This window comes from Clarias gariepinus, chromosome 1 (assembly GCF_024256425.1).
Source record: "Clarias gariepinus isolate MV-2021 ecotype Netherlands chromosome 1, CGAR_prim_01v2, whole genome shotgun sequence".
Classification (NCBI taxonomy): Eukaryota; Metazoa; Chordata; class Actinopteri; order Siluriformes; family Clariidae; genus Clarias; species Clarias gariepinus.
In genome coordinates this window covers 10949132-10969245 of record NC_071100.1, presented here as the reverse complement: position 1 = coordinate 10969245, position 20114 = coordinate 10949132, and the positions used below count along the sequence as shown (strand labels likewise).

General features: G+C 41.2%; 1 protein-coding gene across 1 annotated transcript; it reads right to left on the bottom strand.

Moving 5' to 3' along the window:
- Positions 1–2501: 2501 nt before the first annotated feature.
- Positions 2502–7515, bottom strand: LOC128522088 (E3 ubiquitin/ISG15 ligase TRIM25-like). Its single transcript, XM_053495583.1, has 6 exons — positions 6605–7515; positions 6398–6493; positions 6049–6282; positions 5689–5842; positions 5285–5344; positions 2502–5043 (listed from the first exon to the last, which is right to left on the bottom strand). Exons 1-6 carry the CDS (start codon positions 7181–7183, stop codon positions 4511–4513), a joined length of 1656 nt encoding a protein of 551 aa, XP_053351558.1. The 5' UTR covers positions 7184–7515; the 3' UTR covers positions 2502–4510.
- Positions 7516–20114: the final 12599 nt, after the last annotated feature.

The window sequence follows — 20114 nt, the reverse complement described above, 5'->3', positions numbered from 1 at the left end:
TAAACAAACAACATACAGCTTTTTTCTCTCAGAGGTAAACGGGAAAGTGAAGTTGTTCAGCTGTTTAGTGTCACTATGCAGATGTTACACTCAGTGTAGTTACCGAAATCTTTGATTTAGTTCTCATTCAGTGGCCACACATCACTTCCACATTTCCCTCGCTTTTATTACATGAGCATAAGCAGTGAAACATTCCGCAGGTTTATAATACACCGCGGCAAAGTGAACCACGTTCCCGCCGATTAGGCGCGTGGTCCGTTGCCTAGCAACACTGAACGAAACGAGGCATAATCGTGGTGTTTGCTTCGGTTATGACATAGCATAGTTTATTATCTGCTGTGGTAGATCTGATTTATTCAAATTTAATAATGAGGCTTTATATCATCAGGAGGGGTCATTACATATGTAATATGTAAAACAATATTGTTTTAGAGATAATTTCACGGAAGCTTCTAACAGAATGAACAAACTAACGAATTTTCTCTAAACGTTATAAAATTAAGTAAAGCAAAATTCCCTAAATGTTGATATTTCACGGAAGCATATATATATATAAACTGCATATATGGAATGAAACCTGAGATAGTTACATATACGCACTGAATGACGCATAGATAGTTGGCGCGATTCCTTGCGCCATCTACTGAGAGAAATGAGAATCGCAGGTTGGAAAAGGCAGGAAACGGCATGACCGGCGCGCAGCTGTCAGCGATTTCACGTAAATAAGAGCAAAATAGCTTTATACTGGCTTTTACTGATGCGATTTTAAAAATGTAGGCATACAGGGTGATTAAGCTCACAGAACTAGGAAAAGTCATGAAAGGAGGGTCCTGGATTTTGATCGAGTGTGAAGTATTTTTTTTTTTACCCCTTGCGGTCAAATGACAGCTGCTCGGCGCTTCTAGTGTTAGGAGTGTGTGCGTGTGTATTTGTGAAGGCAAAAGGAGGAGGAGTGTGTGTGTGTGTGTGTGTGTGTGAGTGAGTGAAAAAGAGAGAGAGAGAGAGAGAGAGTGTAATTCTGTTACATCACCCCATGACACAGCATGAATTCTGGTGAAAAACACTTCCACGCATGGTACTGTCTTTTAGTCCAGTATTTCTGATAATCAGTGTCTATGTCTTTCAAAGCCCCTCCCAAATAAGTTGGCAAAATTCAAAAAATTTGAGTTACATCAAATTTAAGTAATGATGTTTCCAGTTTTAAGTAAATGGAACTATGATTTATTGAGTTTGTTGTCCGTTTTTTTTTTTAGTTGTTGCAAATCAAATAAGTTGTTGTTGGTCTTTCGGCTGCTCTTGGAAATGGGTCGCTACAGCAGACAATCCGGTCCGCACACAAGCTTGGCGAAGGTTTTACGCCAGATGCCCTTCCTGACACAACCCTCCCATTTTATCTAGGCTTGGGACAGGCACTTTAACCAGTTGTTAGTAATCGAACCCGGGCCTTTCGCATGGCAGGTGAAACACCTACCACTGAGCCACCAGTGCCCCATTGCCCTGATGACGTCAAATACAAAATCGCTAGTCTGAAAGATTTTAAGTTGGTGGAACTTTAAGGTGACAGTTACTGTTACTTAAGTACTTAAAAGATACTTAAAATATCAAATTTGTTCAGCTAACTTGAAAAGTGTAATTTCTACAAACTCATATATACCAAAAAGTTCTAAATACTCATAAAGGTCTAGTAATTTGATTAATTGTAATTATTTAAGTTAACAGTACTCAATATGTTTAATTACTTTGAGCATTAGGGTTTACAGTGTAGTGATAAGGCAATAATAATAATAATAATAATAATAATAATAATGAGCGCAGGGCACCTGTATTGTATTGCCACTTTTTTAAACGATATATTTAATAACCGATAAAAACTACAACTCTTAAAACTACACTTTGTGACACAATAACAGTAATATTTCTAACATCATGCAGGCTGAGGTTTGGAGAAACCAGAGAATAGCAGGTGTTTATTTGTAAATGACCCACTACGTTTTATGTGACCCAACATAGAGCAACCCAACAATCCAACAATATGTTTACAGAAACAACACAGCATTGTTTAGTGTGCATAAATATCATTTAGTACAACAAAATTCCCGGAAAAAAACTCATATAAAACATTTACACAAATGTAAGACAATTTATTTTTTAATTCAATTTATTATTTTTTTTATTTTTCAATTATTCTAATGTTCTATTTTGAAAGTGTAGTGTCCCAGTTTTTTTTTTTTTATATTTGAAGTTTGATGTCTTTAAATGTATTTTTATAATAACAATAAACAGATACAAACTCTATTAGGAAAAATATAAATTACCAGAGCAGTTGTACTATCCAAGTATACACACTACCTGCATGTAATAACTGTAATTTAAATAGAACATTTATTAGTATGAGAGAAAAGACCCTCTCTTTCCTGCATTTCCAAAATCAAAATCAAAATGAACACCTTTAGGACCAAGTCTTAGAGTTTAAGTTTCTTTATAAGTCAGAGTTAAAGTTTGTTATTATAGTAAAGTTTTTCAGTCATTTCCACAGCAGCTATGCATTATACTTTATACCAACTAAAATCAGATAAACTTACTGAATTATGTGTGTCTGGTTTCCCTTACACACACTAAACACATAAAATGTGCAAACATGTTGCACTACACATAATGTTTCAATATATTTACATAGATAATAATTTAAGAATTATTATCTTTTTTTATTAAAGAATAAAATAAGATTTAATAATAATAATAATAAATCCATGATACTTTTAAACAGCTTCATATTATTCAGAAGCTTGCATATTTATCTTTGTATACTGTTAATGATTCTTAGTATCATCATAATCACATTAAATTAAAATGTATCTATGTAGCCACATATAATGTAATATTCTGTAATGAAATGTGAAACTCATTGTGAAAGAGTTCTGTTTCTAGACCCATTTTTACATTCCTCATTATGCTGCAGTGATGAAGCGTTGCTTAAGATACCTTTTACGTTTAAAATTATAACAACATTAATTGTTTTCATTATTAAACTGCATTTTGTCAATATATATGCACTTCAATAAATTAAAATATCATTAAAATTTGAATTATTTGAGTAATAATTTCAAAAGGTGAAGCTCTTATAACATACAGACTGATATATTTTAAGATATATTTCTTTTAATTGTGGTTTATAACTAATGGTAACCCAAAATTCAGGATCTCAGAAAATTACTTAAGACCAATAAAACAATATATTTCTAACATAGATATATTGGACTACTGAGAAGTATGAAAATGTACAGGACTCTATAATTGTTCTGGGCTCCCTCTGCTGGAATTACTGCAGCAATACAGTGTGGCATGGAGGCGATCAGTCTGTGGCACTGCTGAGGTGTTATGGAAGCCCAGGTTGCTTTTAAAAGCAGACCTTCTGTGATGTTGGGCCTGGTGTCTCACATCTTCCTCTTCACAACACCCTATAGATTTGTATAAGATTGGTCGGGGTTTGCTGGCCAATTAAGCACAGGGATACCATGGTCCTTAAACCAGGTATTGGTACTTTTGGCAGCGTGGGCAGGTGGCAAGTCCTGCTGGAAAATTAAATCAACATCTCCATAAAGCTTGTTCACAGAGGGAAGCATGAAGTGCTCTAAAACTTCCTGGTAGACAACTGCGCTGACCTTGGACCTGATAAAACACAGTGGACCAACACCAGCATATGACAGGGCTCCCCTTGGATTGGATTCTGTGCCTTAACTCTCTTCCTCCAGACTCTGGGACCTTGATTTCTAACTGAAATGCAAAATTTACCTTCATCTGAAAAGAGGACTTTGGCTAACTGAACAACAGTCCCGTTATTTTTGTCCTCAGCCCAGGTAAGACACCTTTGATGTTGTTTCTGGTTCAAGAGTGGCTTGACACAAGGAATGTGAAAGTAAATGTCCTGAATACAGCTGTGTGTGGTGGCTCCTGAAGCACCGACTCCACTGACTGCAGTCCACACTTTGGGAATCTCCAAATTCTTGAATAGGCTTAGTTTCACAATCCTCTCAAGACTGCGGTTATCCTTGTTGCTTGTGTTTTACCCTCTACGTGGAGAGTGTCAATAATCGTCTTCTGGATAACTGTCAAGTCAGCAGTCTTTCCCATGAGTGTGTAGCTTACTGAACCAGACCGAGAGACCATTTAAATGCTTAGTTGCTCACCTTTGCATTTGTTTTGAGTTAATTAGCTGATTTAGAGATATTAACTTTCATAATATCTGAGATAATTGATAATTTTATTATAATAATTCCATAATTTTGGCTTTTCATTATTTGTAAGGCATAAAAATAAAAAGAAATAAACACTTGAAACAAATCAGTCTATGTGTAATTAATCTATATAATATGAGAATATCCACAATTTTTCTCAAAAATGTTTTGCTATTGCAATACACTATTATTTTTAAGTAATCCACATCAAAGTGCATGCAAAAGTATGATAATAAAAAAAACATCCACTGGCATAAGCAATCTTTGAAAATGATCTATTGTAAACAACATAGTTTAACTCTTGATCCCAACCAAACCATAAAACCAGGGTAAAGAGGTTGAGTAAATTTGGTATAAAACCTGTAGAGAAGCTTCATCTCGTCAGAGACACTATAGAAGGACAGAGATCCTTCCTTGTAATCCACATACACTCCTATTCTAAAAGAGCTGGCTTTATTCCGGATTATAGCTTTCCTGTTATTGTGACAGAAAATAAGTTCAGATGGAGAGCAAAACAATCTCCAGGACTGATTATTGCATCCAAACACACACTCATTACCTTCTCCTTTCCTGCTGATGTTTTTATATGACACTGCTATAGAAACCCCATCAACCCCACTCCACTCCACCTCCCAGTAACAGCGCGGATACACACTCTCTCTGCACAAAACCTGGAGATGATGTTCAAACCTCTCAGCATGATCAGGATATGACTGAGTTGCTGTACTGCAGACTGCTAATGTGTTCTTCTCAGACAGACAGAGGAGTCTATTAGCTGTGTTGGGATCCAGTGTCAAAAGACAAGAATCTGATGAAAGAACAAAAGTCATAAAATTTGCTTTAAAATTAATTATGCTAGATAAAATGATAGTTCATAATATTTTTTATAGTTCATATAATTCTCAGCCAATGGTAAAAATTTTTTTGTAATGCTGTTCTCAGGAGACGTACACTGTAAGCATAACATGGTGTGTTTGTGTATGTGTGTGTGTGTGTGTGTGTGTGAGAGAGAGAGAGAGAGAGAGAGAGAGAGAGAGAGCGAGACTTACATTTTAGAAAATCTTCTCTTCTATGGAGTCCAGTAGGGGGAAATATACAGACATAGCTCACTATGGAAACATAGTTACAGGTACTTTATTCACATGAACCCAATAAAGAGATGAAGTTTTGCCAAAACAAGGATTGTTTTTTGTGTTTGCTTCATAATTTTTGTACAGGACATTTAACAAGTATGATATCTTGATATGGGTCTAAATCATCAAATTACTTGGATTTGTAGAATCCATTTATAAAAATGGAAAAACAGAAATTACAAAGCTAAAACAGCTGTAGCTCTATCTAGACATATAAAGCACTACCAATACAACAATAAAATAAAGGCATAAAAACTTATTTATTTATAACTAATAAACAATAATGTTTAGTTTTTATAATAATGAAAACTAGACCTTACCTTCATCTAATATTTTCCAAAACTCCTCTTTACTGCATTCTTCTACTTTCTCTCTCAGATAAGACATGGACTTTACTACATCCCCATAAGTAAGATGAGAACAGATGGTGGGTAAAGATACAGATTTAGGAGGCTCCAAGACAGACTGAAAACGCTAAATATAAGACAGAAAGCAAAAAGTATAAATGTATATGCAGTAAATACAGTATCAGTGGAACATAGATACAATTGATGCAATTCACACAATAATCTTTGACCTTTGGCAAAACTGTACTCCACACTAAATCTGAGAATTTTAACAGTTGTTTAATTGTTCAGTCAGGAGCTACATTATTGTAGACATCCATTTAGTTCTGTTACCTGGAGGAAATGAATAGGGTCTTCTGTGTATGAAAGATCTTTAATCTTGGAGTCTTCCATCTTTAGCACTGCAATCTCCTGCTCCAGTTGCTTTATGACGTCATCAGCTCGACTCACCGCAGCTTTCTCCTGAGCTCTGATCAGGTCTTTCAGTTCAGAGCATCGTCTCTCAAGAGATTGGATCACTGAAGTAAAGATCCTCTCCGTTTCCTGTACTGCTGTTTGTGCAGAGCTCTGTTAGGAAACACACATTTGACTTAAAACCCCGTTTAATATACTGTAACAAAGACTGAATAAAACGGAGAAAGTCTGACTAATGCTGAAACTGCTCTCCCAGATGCAAACCCACCTTGTGAGTCTCCACAGCCTTCCTCAGCTCCTGAAGCTCCTTTTCTCTCCCCTGGATTCTCTGCTTGAATTTTCCCTGAATCTTCAACAATTGCTTCTACACACAGAACACAGACATTTAATTCACCCTCTGTGTGATAACTGAAAGAAAATTATATTTAAAATGATTTGTTTCTCTGAGTGGTTTGAAACTGTGAGACATTGCTACCTGTTTCTCAGCTCGTCCTGCTGCAGCTGATACTGTATCGTGTCCTTTATGTTCATCTAACATACACAACATGCAGATACACTTCTGGTCAGTGCGACAGTAAACCTCCAGCAGTTTGTCATGCTGAGAGCAGATCTGCTCCTGGAGTCGTCTGGAGGCTTCCACCAGCTTGTGCTTCTTAAAGGCAGGAGATTTATAGTGAGGCTGGAGGTGAGTCTCACAGAAAGAGGCCAGACACACCAGACAGGACTTGATGGCTTTGTGTTTTCTCTCAGTGCAGAAATCACACTCCACATCTTCAGGTCCAGATGAACACTGAGCAGGAGGTGTAGCATGAAATCCTGCCTTCTTCAGAGTCTCCACTACTTCATCCAGAGCGATGTTTTTACTCACAGCAGGTCTTGGAGTGAAGGCTTGTCTACACTGAGGACAGCTATAGACTCCCTTCTGATCCTCCTGATCCCAGCAGTCATTAATACACTTCATACAGAAACTGTGTCCACAGAGAAGAGTCACTGGATCCTTAAGTAGATCCAGACAGATTGAACAGCTGAGTCCTAAAATATTCGCTTCTGCCATTTTAGTGAAAAAAAAAGACCTCACACACAGTCACTGACAGCAACACACACTTCCTGGTCCAGGTTTTAAGTCCTGTTGATTTTTTAAATTAATTATATTTTTTACTAAAACGACAAACATTAAAACTCAGTTGTAATAATAATAATAATAATAATAGCAGCAAATCTGCAAACACATGGACGGTATAAAACTCAACACATCAGCGGTATGTGGCTTCAGCATGAGGATCAGTTTCACTTTTGTTTCTATTGAAGCAGCATGAGTGCAGGTACAAAGTAAGAAAGTCACTGATTAATGATTCCCTTGGGAAAGAGAAGTATGCTACTATCAAGAAGATTTTTTTTAAAGAAATTAATAAAGAAGAAAATAATTTGTCTTCTAAACTTGGTGTTGTTGTTTTTTGTGAGTGTGAGGTTTAATGTCTTTATGTGCCTCCCTCTACTGGACACTAAAACACATTGCAAACCAACCTGTAGACGTTTTATTATTGTTTTATCATTTCTTTTTTCATGCTACAATACAATGATGCATTTTTATCTCAACTGTTCTTACGATAAGGGTCTATCTATCTATTTATTTATATGTCTATCTTTTTCCCCCTTTTTTCCATTCTTTTTCTTCCCTTTCTTTCTTTTTCCCTTTTTTTCTTCCTTTTTTTTCCGGCCTGTCAGTAACACAGATAACACATAACAGAGTATATGTGTAGTTGTGCTATCATCATTCACAGCCAATTTTTTTTTACCTTCTCCTTTTCCTCTTTTTTCCTCTTTTTTTATTTATTTTATTTTATTTATTTTTTCTTTTAATTAACAGTTTTTTTTCTCTTTTTATTCCCTTTTTTTCTTTTTCCTTTTCCCTTCTTTTTCTTTTTGTTTGTTTCCCATATTATGACAGATATATATATATTCTATGGTTGATCCTATTTTTTTTTACACTGTAAAGCATTCAAAATCTGCAATAATCTCCTTTAAACAGTTTGAGATGTATATCTGCTACTTCTGCTCTGTAAAGCTTCATAACGGTTCTATTGTAATATGAGTTGCTGTTTGTTAATTGGTCATTTCTGAGGCTGGTAACTTTAAATTTACTTGCAGCAAGACGAGGTCATGTAGCTTTTCCCACAGCTCATCGTGGATGTCATTAATCGTGTTATTTATGGTATTGGATCCATTCTCAAGATGAAATCACAAACACACAAAGTACAAAGTGGCCACTAGGGGGAACTCTGACCTAATACCCCATCATAAGGCACATCTCCTGATATGTCCACAAGTGGACCAAGACATCCTCCCTACCCTTTTAGTTCCTCCTGCATTAAGGCAGGTATTTGGGGGGCTGTGAAACTTCTGGACATGGGCACAGACTGGAACTGGGCATGGGGCTGTGACGAAGCTAGGAAACTGAAACAGAACTTAACACTTTTACTTGGCCTGGGACTGGAAAATGGAACAGGGTTTTAATCTGTGCTCAGCTGAGGCTAAGGCATAGAACGGAGAAAACATCTTCATGGGCATTGGGCTAAGGCCTTGCAACAAATAATATCTCCAAACCCAGGCAGTGGGGTAAGCACAACTTGCAGAAGGCAGATAGGGTGTCAGAAAATCTTAAGTCATGCCATGATGCTTTCAAAGTTTCCTCAGGACAGACATATGGGGTAACTGCAGGGATCATCTTCTTAAATACAGGTAGTGATAAAAAGCCAAGTGGTGGAAAAAGCACACTGTTCTCACACTGCACACTTTTTTTTTTTTAATAATGTTTATGTGTTTTAATTGTCAGAGTTGTTAGACCAACTGGTATTTTTTAACAACTTTAACAAACTACATCAAAGGGAAAGACCTTACTGTTTTAAGTTGATAAAAAGTTGGGCCAAGTCAACCCTAGAGAAATATAACTAATTGAGCGCACAACCAATACTACTTGAGCTGACTTAAATATTTTAATTAAGTTGAGTAAACATAAGGTTTTGAGTTGGGTACACGTTGTGTCAACTAAACAGTAATGTGGAATATTGTTTGGCCAGCACATTTCTCTAAAATTTAAGTAAACTTAAAAAAGTTGTGCAACTTGTTACTAAACTTTTACCATGAGGTGGCTTTTTTACAGTGTAAAGTGAGTGAGTATCTATCCATGAAAGAAATTCTATAAATGGCACAATAAAATTTCAATGAAATCAGTGTCGCACAATTAATTGCACAAAAATTTAAATTATAATATGCACTTGTGCAAGTATTTAATGATGAAAACTATAACAGGTAATGTACATACAGTCAGGGATTTATGTAAAGTTTGTCAATACTTTAAGTATTAATTAATTATTTTTATAATTTTGAAGCAGTAAATATTGATAAACATTCTCATAATGGGAACATTTGTAACATTATTTACTGTTAGCATAGATAAATACAGTATATTAAAATACAAAATGGTATATGCAATATGTACATCTTGTAGTTTAAATTGCAATCAACATGTCAACATAACTGCAACATAAATGTTTTCTTATTAATTAATGCAGCTCAAACTGAAAACATACAGAAACAATATTACTTTTACATATAAATAATAAGAGATACAAAAAAATAAATACATGTAAAAGTAAAAAAAAAAAAAAAAAATTCCAGCTCTCCCTGCTGCAGCTGATACTTTATCAAGTCTGTTTGTTACTTGGTGCGGTATGGAGAGCCGCTCCACTAGATGTAATATTATTTATAAAAGCGCAGGGCTTTTGAGGGGGTCAATGAAATAGGAGGCTGTGAAAGTGTGTGTCTGACGCACGGGAAGAGGGCGTATGGAAATAGTGTGGGATTATTAATGAGGAATTTAAAGGTAAATAAAAGAAAACTGAAAACAAAAAATAACCTAACTAAAAATAAAACTTATATTCTCTCGAGGCCTTTGTTTGTACGGAGGATTCATACTCTCTCGTTCACCGGTGTCTTAGAAAGATAGAGGCTGGGTCTTTGCCTCTGTCTTGTACTCTTATCCGTGCTTTGTCTATTGTCTGTCTTTTTTCTATTTCTTTTCTTTTTTTCTCTTTCATTGGCCCTGATACTTGTCCTACCTAAATGATCGCACCAAGTGCGGAGGTATCAGGACAGGATAAACAGACACACCAGACAGGACTTGATGGCTTTGTGTTTTCTTTTAGTGCAGAAATCACACTCCACATTTTTAGGTCCAGCTGAACACTGAGCAGGTGGTGTAGATTGTAGTTCTATCTTCTTCAGTGTCTCCACTACTTCAGCCAGCATGGTGTTTTTACTCACAACAGGTCTTGGAATGAAAGTTTGTCTGCACTGAGGACATCTATAGACTCCCTTCTGATCCTCCTGATCCCAGCAGTCATTAATACACTTCATACAGAAACTGTGTCCACAGAGAAAAGCTACTGGATCCCTAATTATATCCAGTGAGATTAAACAGCTGAACTGATCATTGATGGAGTCCTAAAATATTTAGTACTGCCATTACATTCAATTTAATTCATTTTATTTATATAAAAGGATTTTTTTAAAGGAAATATTTGGAAGTGTGTATTTGTGAGAAAGATGTGTCTAGATAATAATGAGATGAATGAATGATAAATGAAATGTCTCTGATGAGCAAGCCAAGGGTGACAGTAACGGTGGCAAGAAAAAGCTCCCATATTTCACTGGCATTACACCACATGGTTCTCCATTCAGATCTACAAAATGGTATCGATCAGACAGGTATGATCTAAATCATTTTAATGCCTACCCCTGAATACCTATATGCTTTTGTAGGCGATCTATGAGAATATTATGATCTATACAGTAGTGTCGAATGCAGCACTAAGATCAAGTAAGACTAGTATTGAGATGCAGCCTTAGTCTGAAGCTAAAAACAAGTCGTTTGCGATCTTAACTAGTGCAGTTTTTGTACTATGATGGGGCCTGAAACCTGACTGAAATTCTTTGAGGATGTTGTTTTCCTGCATATTTGAGCTGATACTACTTTTTCTAATATTTTTGATATGAACGGAAGGTTTGAAATCGGTCTGTAATTTGTTATTTCATTCGCGTCCAAATTAGATTTTTTAAGAATTTAAGTCACTTAATCACTGCCAACTTGAAAGGTTTAGGGACGTGACCTAGATATAATGAAGAATTAATAATGTTAAGAAGTGGCTCTTTAACCGTAAGCATCACTTCTTTTAAAAATCTGGTTGGGATTGGGTCTAACAGGCCCTGTAACAGAGTTGACTCACACAGGAAGACGGATTTCAGGAAGAGTGAAGTTTATTGGCAGTGTTTGAAGAAACAACGCGGTGACGGTAAAACTTATTACTGTAGGAAAGTTTGAACGGAGAGAAAAGTGTTTTACTGATTGTCCAGTGATCCAGTTCTGTAGTGGGTGTGCGGACGGCGATGTATATCGACTCGAAGATACTTGGGAACCCGTACACCCTTAATTCATGATGGAGTCAGAGGACGACGACAGGGATATTTCCTAGGAAACACAGATAGCACAGGTAATTATTTGCAATAATAAATCTCTTTACTCGCATGCCGGAGATTTGGTCCACTTTCAACAGTACAAGCTCGGCCGCGGAGTGGAGCGTGATGTGTGTATTTGTAGATGTGCCTTAAATGACCTCAGGTGGTGATGATTAAAATTCCAGAGATGGGGGTCGTTGTGTCTGCCTGGGTTCAGAACCTGGTCCAACTGTGACATTACTCCTTCCTCCACGACCGCTCCTGAGGGTAGACCTCTCTGCCGTCGAGGTGGCCTACCTTGTCCTCTGGGTGCTGGGTGTTCAGGGTGAGCCTGGTGAAACTCCTCTAGTAGAGTGGGATTAAGGATGTCATCTCGTGGTACCCAGGACCTTTCCTCTGGTCCGTACCCCTCTCAATCTACCAAATACTCCAAACGCCCACCCCGGCGGCAAGAGTTCAGAATGTCCCGGACCTGGTAGATGGTACCTTCGTCAACTATGATTGGAGAAGGGGGCGTTTCCTCTTCTGGATCAGGCTCTGTGGGAGAAAAGTCAGGGTCTGATATTTTTTTTGCAATGAGATGTGAAAGGTAGGGTAAATTTGGTATTGTGGGGGTAATTGTAATCTGTATGTTACCAAGTTTATCTGTTCCCTGATCGTGAATGGCCCGACGTACCTGGGATTAAGCTTTCTGCAGGGCTGACGTAGGCGCATGTCTCGAGTTGAGAGCCATACCTTGTCTCCTGATTGGAATGTGGTGGAAATGGTTTAACGTCGGTCTGCCATGTTCTTATGTCTGTGTACAGCTCGCTGCAAATGGTGGTGTGCTTCCTTACAGACTCTCTCACTATCCCGGAACCAGCTATTGACTGCCGGAAGATCTTAAGGTTCTTTGTTCCAGGGGAATAACGGGGGTTGGTAGCCTAGCATGCACTGGAAAGCAGTGAGCCCGGTAGTTGGTTGTCGTCGTGAATTCTGGGCATATTCCGGCCCAACCCAGGACCTGGTTTCAGGAGTCCTGGCGACCATGACAGAAAGTAGGAACAGAGGAAGCGTCTGATTGCTTGTATCTTGCGCTCTGTTTGTCCGTTTGTTTGAGGATGATACGACAGGCTCACGGTCACACCTATGAGTCGGAAGAACCTTCGCCACACTCTGGATATGAACTGTGGTCCTCTATCTGAAACGATATCCTTTGGGATGCCAAAGTATCGAAAGACCTGGTTGAAAAAAAGTTCAGCTGTATGAATTGCTGTCGGTAAACCTCGGAGAGGGATCGGTCGACATCCTTTAGAGAATCTATTCACGATAACGAGTACGCAGGTATATCCATCAGATTCGGGCAGATCTGTGATGATGTCTACTCCTAAGTGTGACCATGGGCTTGAGGAACGGGCAGTGTTAAGAGTTTCCCTGCTAGTAGGTGTCGGGGACTTTTTGATTGAGCGCACTCAACGCATTCATTGACATACCTCTGTACCTCCTTCTCCATATTTGGCCACCATAACCGATCCTGTAAGAGAGAGAGTACCAGTAATCCCAGGGTGGCCCGTTATGTCTATACTCGTTATGTCCTGTAGGTGTTATGAACGCCGTCTTCCACTCGTCTCCCTGTCGGATCCTGATTAGATTGTATGCACTACGGAGATCCAATTTGGTGAATATAGTGGCCTCTCTGAGACATTCCAAGGCCGCAGGAACCAGGGGTTATGGGTAACGGAACTTAATGGTTGCTTTGTTGAGAGTGCAAAAATCAATACACGGCCGAAGTCCATAATTTTTTTTGGCCACGAAAAGTAAACTGGATGCCGCTGGGGAAGTGGATGGCCGAATGTAACCTTGCTGTAGCGCCTCTGTAATATACTCTTTCATGGCCTTTCTCTCCGGAATAGAGAGTGGGTAGATGCGTCCCTGGGGTGGTGGATCTCCAGAGAGTAGTTCAATTGCGTAGTCCCAGCGATGGTGTGGTGGTAATTGGGTAGCCTTTTTGCGGCAGAACACATCAGAGAAGGCGGCGTATTGAGAAGGGATTTCAACTGACTGTCGCTCCACTGGATTCTCAAAAGAAGTGGTGTGTAGACTCAGCTTTTGGGGTTGGTGTGGCAGAGCGGGGAAACATTTTGGTGAACACGCTCGTCCCCACTTGAGTACTTCTCCAGTGGCCCAAGAAATGATGGGATTATGTTTAACTAACCAGGGTCGTCCTAAGATCACATCGGCAGTGGACCTCTCTAGAACGAGAAACTTGATTTCTTCATGATGGAGTATTCCGACTTGGAGAGTGATGAGTCCGGCAGACAGGCGTACGGACTTCTTGGACAAAGGTCTTCCTGTTATGGTTTGTACCTGGTAGAGTTCTCTGTCGGGGTAGTCTTGAGCCGGAGGTCAAGACTACCCCGACACAGTCTCTACACAGGTTTCCGGAGATAAAGTTCCCAGCTGAGCCAGAGTCGAGGAGAGCGGCCACTAAATCGGAAATATGGGAGGCCGTAAGGTTCACAGTGGTGGTAAGGGGCTGTAATTTTTCGATGGTAGAGAAAAAAGGCACTCACCAAAGGACGAGGAGGTCTGATGGGGCTCTTACGTCTGAGGTGCCCAGCGTTGCCACAGTACAAACAGAGATTCTGGTGTAGTCTTCTCTGCCTACTGTTGCGGAGAGACGTCCACGGTCAAGCTGCATAGATTCCACTCCTGAATCGGGGAGCCTGGCGGGTTGTGGTTGGCTGGAAAGGAGCTCTGCCGGGTTCTTCACGTTGGGGTGGCAGAAAGCGAGACAGGCCGCACTACGAATGGAGAGCTGTATGAATTTCTCTAGTTCCAAAGAATTGTCGTGGGTCACCAGCATGAACCGCAGGATGGGTTTCAGTCCTTGACAGGCACGTTGTTGATTTAGCTGAGGTGATAAGAGTTTAAACTCTTCCTGTCCTATACCTGTAAAGCACTGAAAATCTAAATGTGAAGCTATAGGCTGAACTGAATCGTGAGATACTATTAGAGGTTGAACCTCTGTTATTTTCTTCCTGATACTATTGATTTTTTCATTAAAGAAGTCCATAAAATCTTCACTTCTAAACTGTAATGGGATACTCTCTGCCTCTTAGGTTTTGTTAGGCGAGCCACTGTACTAAATAAGAACCTGGGATTGTTTTGGGTTCTTGCTATCAGTTGGCTAAGATGCTCGGTCCTAGCAGTTTTCAGAGCCTGTCTATACAGTGGGAGCCACGTCAAACAGCCGCTTGGAGCATGATAGGTCCATGACAGGACCGTGACAGGACCATGATCGATCTGTGCACGGAATGTGATCCCCCGCGATGACGTAGTTAACGATGCCCCGCCCCATAAATGCCCCCATGCGCTTTCTAAAAATATGGTTGCAATGCTGTATAATTCCGCCAGATGGAGCATTGACTGCTTCAGTTAACTGCAGTGTCCAAGCAGCCGGTTACTATATTTAATATATATATAACATAACTTACGTCAACATAGTTTCATAAATAGATGATGTGGTAAAAAAGAGGGATAAAAACGATTCATAAAACAGATTTAAATCACTCAATACACAACCCATGATGCTTATGCTATTTTTAATTAATGATTAAATTAATTAATTAACTAATTAATAAAACTACTTATTGCAATATTTTTCCCGACATCCTTAATAATACTTAAAGACACGGTAACATCTGTAATTTATCTATACCAGTCGTTGAGGGAATACAATGCGGGCTATGTACAGTATTTTACATTACGGTGTATTTTATCTATTTCCGTTTAATACACTGGTAGATAATATTTTGCTGCAAAGTGAAGCTTAAAATTTAATTCTGCTTGAGTTTGTTTTCGTTATATTTTTGATGTTTTCGCTGATGTTTTTTTTTTTCGCTGATAGTCAAAAATTGGCAAAACAAATCAATTAATAACGCATAATATCTGGAACAAATATCTGTTCATACAGATCAGTATGTCTTTAGTCATTTAACCAGCATAACGTTCCCCCATCAAAGATCTGATAGGACATTAATCACTTATCACTACGGTGAATAGATGCGGCAGCAGAGACAAATTAAATCCCCATAAACATTCACACTTGAACACAATACTAACAAACTAAACAGGTCCAGAGGGTCAGCACCTGTTATCGCAGGATCACCTACAGGATACTACTGTAATTTTTACTGCTTATATTTTTTGCCATAGTTTTATTTGGTTTTACGCGATTTCATGTTTTATTTGTTTGTGTGTGTACGCGTGTGTGTGTGTGTGTGTGTGTGAGAGAGAGAGAATGAGAGAGAGCGCGTGCGCAAGAGAGGGCTTATATTGTGATTTGTACAAGGTTACTAAAGACTGGCTTACTACTACTAAAAAAAATATTTCAATGTAACCCATGGGTCTCAATCACAAAATCAGCCAACGCTGTAAACAGATGACAAGACAATTTATATAGGCTACTCTGAAACGTTCATTTTAACATAATATATATATATATATATATATATATATATATATATATATATATATATATATATATATTGTGGCGTGGGCGGGGTTTTTGGACTAGTAACCATCATGCTTTGCGGGAGGGGTTGTTAGGTGTTCACCCTGTCGAGGAAAGGTGTTTGGGTTAGTGGCTTCGGCCAGGGTGTGTGTGTGTGAGTAGAAGTGTGTTTTGTGGATCTGTGTTGAATGTGTGATGAATAAATTACTCCCAGCCATTTGCATTGGGCAGCAAGGAAGCTCACTCATCTCTCCACCATCCTTCCCGGCGATAAAACGCCACAGTGGTGTCAGAAGTGGGATGGAGTGTAACGGGTTAGAGCGCACCCCGGAGCAAGCTACAGCTCCGTGCGCCGTCAGCCGGCGAAGCGACCTGCAGCTGCACCTGCCGTCCTACAATGGCGCTGTCACGCCCCACGCGTTCATCGCCCAGGTGGAGCTAGCCATCCATTCTTTGTGGCAGACATTGAGGACGATTGTATCTTGGGGTTGGACATCTTAGAAAGGTGGGGTGCGGTACTGAATCTCGCTGATGGAACGTCCGCATGCCGTTCGGCCTATGTAACGCTCCAGCTACGTTCGAACGGTTGATGGAGAAAGTGTTGGCCAAGATTCCGCGCAAGCGTTGTGTCGTCTACCTGGACGATTTACTGGTGCACGGCAAGGAGTTTGAGGTCGCGCTAGCTAATCTACGGGAGGTATTTTTGGCTATACGGCGGGCGAATTTGCGGCTCAACCCGAAAAAGTGCCAGCTGTTGCGGTAAGAGACCGTGTTTCTGGGACACGTGATTAGCGCTCACGGGATTGCCACCGATCCAGCCAAAATTGCCGCGGTACGGAATTGGCCTGAACCGTTAAACGTGTCGCAGCTACGCACCTTCCTCGGGTTAGCCTCGTACTATCGTCGGTTCGTGAAGGATTTTGCCACGATCGCTAGTCCGCTGCACGGGCTCACGAAGAAGAATCAGCCGTTTCGCTGGGACGGGGTGCACGCGCACGCTTTCACTCGGCTACGGGAAGCTCTGGTCACGTCGCCCGTTCTCGGATATCCTGACGCGTCTCGTACGTTTATCCTCGACACGGACGCAAGCGATGTAGGGCTAGGGGCTGTACTGTCTCAGGTTTCCGAGGGTAAAGAGCGTGCTATCTCCTACTTCAGCCGCGCGTTGTCCGGACCGGAGAAAAATTACTGCGTCACGCGGCGCGAGCTGTTAGCGGTCGTCACGGCCCTTAAACATTTTAGGCCGTATTTATATGGGCAATCCTTCTCGCTGCGGACCGATCACGCGGACCACACGTTGGTGTGGCTGCTTAGCTTTAAAGAGCCCGAGGGGCAGTTAGCGCGCTGGCTCGAGCGGTTGCAGGATTATAATTTTACCATTCAGCACCGAGCGGGAAAACTGCATGCTAACGCCGATGCTTTATCCCGCCGGCCGTGTAGCAAAGAGCGTTGTCGGCACTGCGAGCGGGTTGAAGAGCGCGTGGGTGGTCGCGACATAGAACACTCTCCGATCCCCGTGAATGAGAACATCCTCCCTACGCAGTCCTCCGGAGCCCCCATCGGTAATCAGCCGACCGAGCCGGCGTGCAGCCGAGTGACTGCGTCGCCTACATCATCACCTGTAGTCGTTCCGCCTGTGCCGCAGATGGACTGTGATCAGCTCATTGCCAAGCAGGAGAAGGATCCGGCGCTGCAGCGGGTACTAGGTTGGGTTAACGCGGGCCAGAGACCGGATTATGCCGCGGTTGCTCACCTGGGACAAGAGGAAAAAGCCCTCCATTCTCAGTTTAATCGACTCGCGTTGCGGGGGGCTTACTCTACCGCCACTGGGAACGGCTGTGGCGTTGGCTGTGGCGTTGGCGAATCTTTTCAGCTGCTGGTGCCGCGGACTCTGCGGGCACGTGTGTTAGGGATGGTCCATGGGCACGCGGGCGCGGGACACTTTGGAGTCACTAAAACGCTGCGGCGGTTGCACGCTCGTTTCTACTGGCCGGGCTGCCACACGGATAGTGAACTCTTTGTTCACAGGTGCGACGTCTGCACGGCTAAGAAGGGCCCTACCCAGCGCTCGCGAGCACCCCTGCAAGACTTTCGGGTGGGGGCACCTATGGAGCGTATGGGCGTGGACATTCTCGGGCCGTTTCCCATTTCCGATCGCGGGTCGGGTATGTGCTAGTGGCCATGGACTACTTCACCAAGTGGCCGGAGGCATTTGCTGTGCCGGACCAGAGCGCTTCCACCACCGCCCGAGTGCTGGTGGATGAGGTGTTTAGCTGATTTGGCGCCCCAGAGCAGTTACACAGCGATCAGGGGCGTAACTTCGAGGCGGAGGTGTTTGCGGCAGTGTGTGAGCGCCTCGGGTGAAAAAGACCCGCACCACGCCTCTTCATCCACAAAGTGACGGCCTCGTGGAGCGGTTCAATCGGACGCTCACCACCCAACTCGCCATGCTAACCAGCGACCGGCAGAAGGATTGGGACGAACATTTGCCTCTCGTGCTGTGGGCATATCGCACAGCAATGCAGGAGTCCTCTCAACTGACGCCAGCTGCGCTGATGTTCGGGCGCGAGTTGCGCACGCCTGTGGACCTTGTGTTCGGGCCACCTCCCCAGTCTGATTTACCCATGAAGCCTGGGCTGGATTATTTTTGTTCATTAAAAGACAAACTGTTCCGTGTCCATGAGTTGGCGCGTAGACACTTGGCGGACGCCAGTGTTAAACAGCGCCGGGTGTATGACACTCACAGCCGAGGGCGAGACTTTGACACTGGGGAGCAGGTTTGGGTGTATTCCCCCGGAAGGAAAAGGGGGCTCTCGCCTAAGCTCATGTCTCACTGGGTGGGCCCCTGTACGGTAATCGCCCAGCTCTTATTCTTCCAAAACTAGTCAAAGGTAAAACAATAATTTGTATAAAACAGGTAAAAACATGTTTAATTTTTGCTTAAAGGTCATTAAAATATCCGGATAACACCAGCTGCTTATCAGTCTCTATCTGGTTCTTTTAAATTAAAATATCATTTAAAAAAAATATTAAAGAGGGAACTGTTTAATTCTTTGTTTTCCCCCTAAAGTATCAGACGTTTTGCAATTCTATGTTCAGAATATACAGTAGACCTGACCAAACATCATTCTAAAGCTGTTGCACTGTGACGTCATCCCTCCTACAGCTCCCTCAACAGCTTGTTCAGGCTCCTCCAGTAGCTCCAAAAGGCCAACCGTCATTCGTCTGACCCCCCAATCCTCCACAGCGGAGCTCATCATCTACAGGTGATGATGTAGGCGACGCAGTCACTCGGCTGCACGCCGGCTCGGTCGGCTGATTACCGATGGGGGCTCCGGTACACGGTGCAAGTGTTTTATCTCTGACGTTTTTTAATCTGATGGGAGCAACAGTGTCTAATGTACTGGTAAAAATAGTGCCCATGCTGCTAGTCACTTCATCCAGATCATCTGCATTTAGGAGTCTAATAAGAAATTGGGACAGATCCGGCAGATTACTTGTGAATCTGTCTTTAGTAGTCAGATTTATATTTCTAACAAATTGATAATGTGGGGAGACACAGCTAATCTGTTCTACGGGTGGAGTATATATCAGGAGGTGATGATCTGTGATATCATCACTTTGAGGTAAGATCTCTATATTAGAGACATCTATACCATGGGATACAATTAAATCTAGTGTATGATTAAAGCAGTGATTTGCTCCATTTATATTTTGTTTAACCCCAAAGGAATTTAGTAAATTCATAAATGCGAGTGCTAAAGCGTTGTTAGCATCATCTACATGAATGTTAAAGTCTCCTACTATCAACACTTTGTCAGAGTTAACCAATAGGTCTGATAGCAGATGTCCAAATTCTTTAAGAAAATCGACATATGGCCCTGGGGGTCTGTACACGGTGGCCAGGGTAAAATATAGCATTATACTGGACACTGTTATTGAACAACAAACTATATATATAACTATAACTATAACT

What these genes read in the sequence shown, in the direction of transcription:
- LOC128522088 (XM_053495583.1), bottom strand. Translation starts at nt 7,183, where the DNA reads ATGGCAGAAGCGAATATTTTAGGACTCAGCTGTTCAATCTGTCTGGAT. An exon ending in AGGCTGTGGAGACTCACAAG is followed by an intron (nt 6,283 to 6,397) that starts GTGGGTTTGCAT and finishes GTTTCCTAACAG; the next exon opens with AGCTCTGCACAAACAGCAGT. An exon ending in TTGGAAAATATTAGATGAAG is followed by an intron (nt 5,345 to 5,688) that starts GTAAGGTCTAGT and finishes ATGTTTCCATAG; the next exon opens with TGAGCTATGTCTGTATATTT.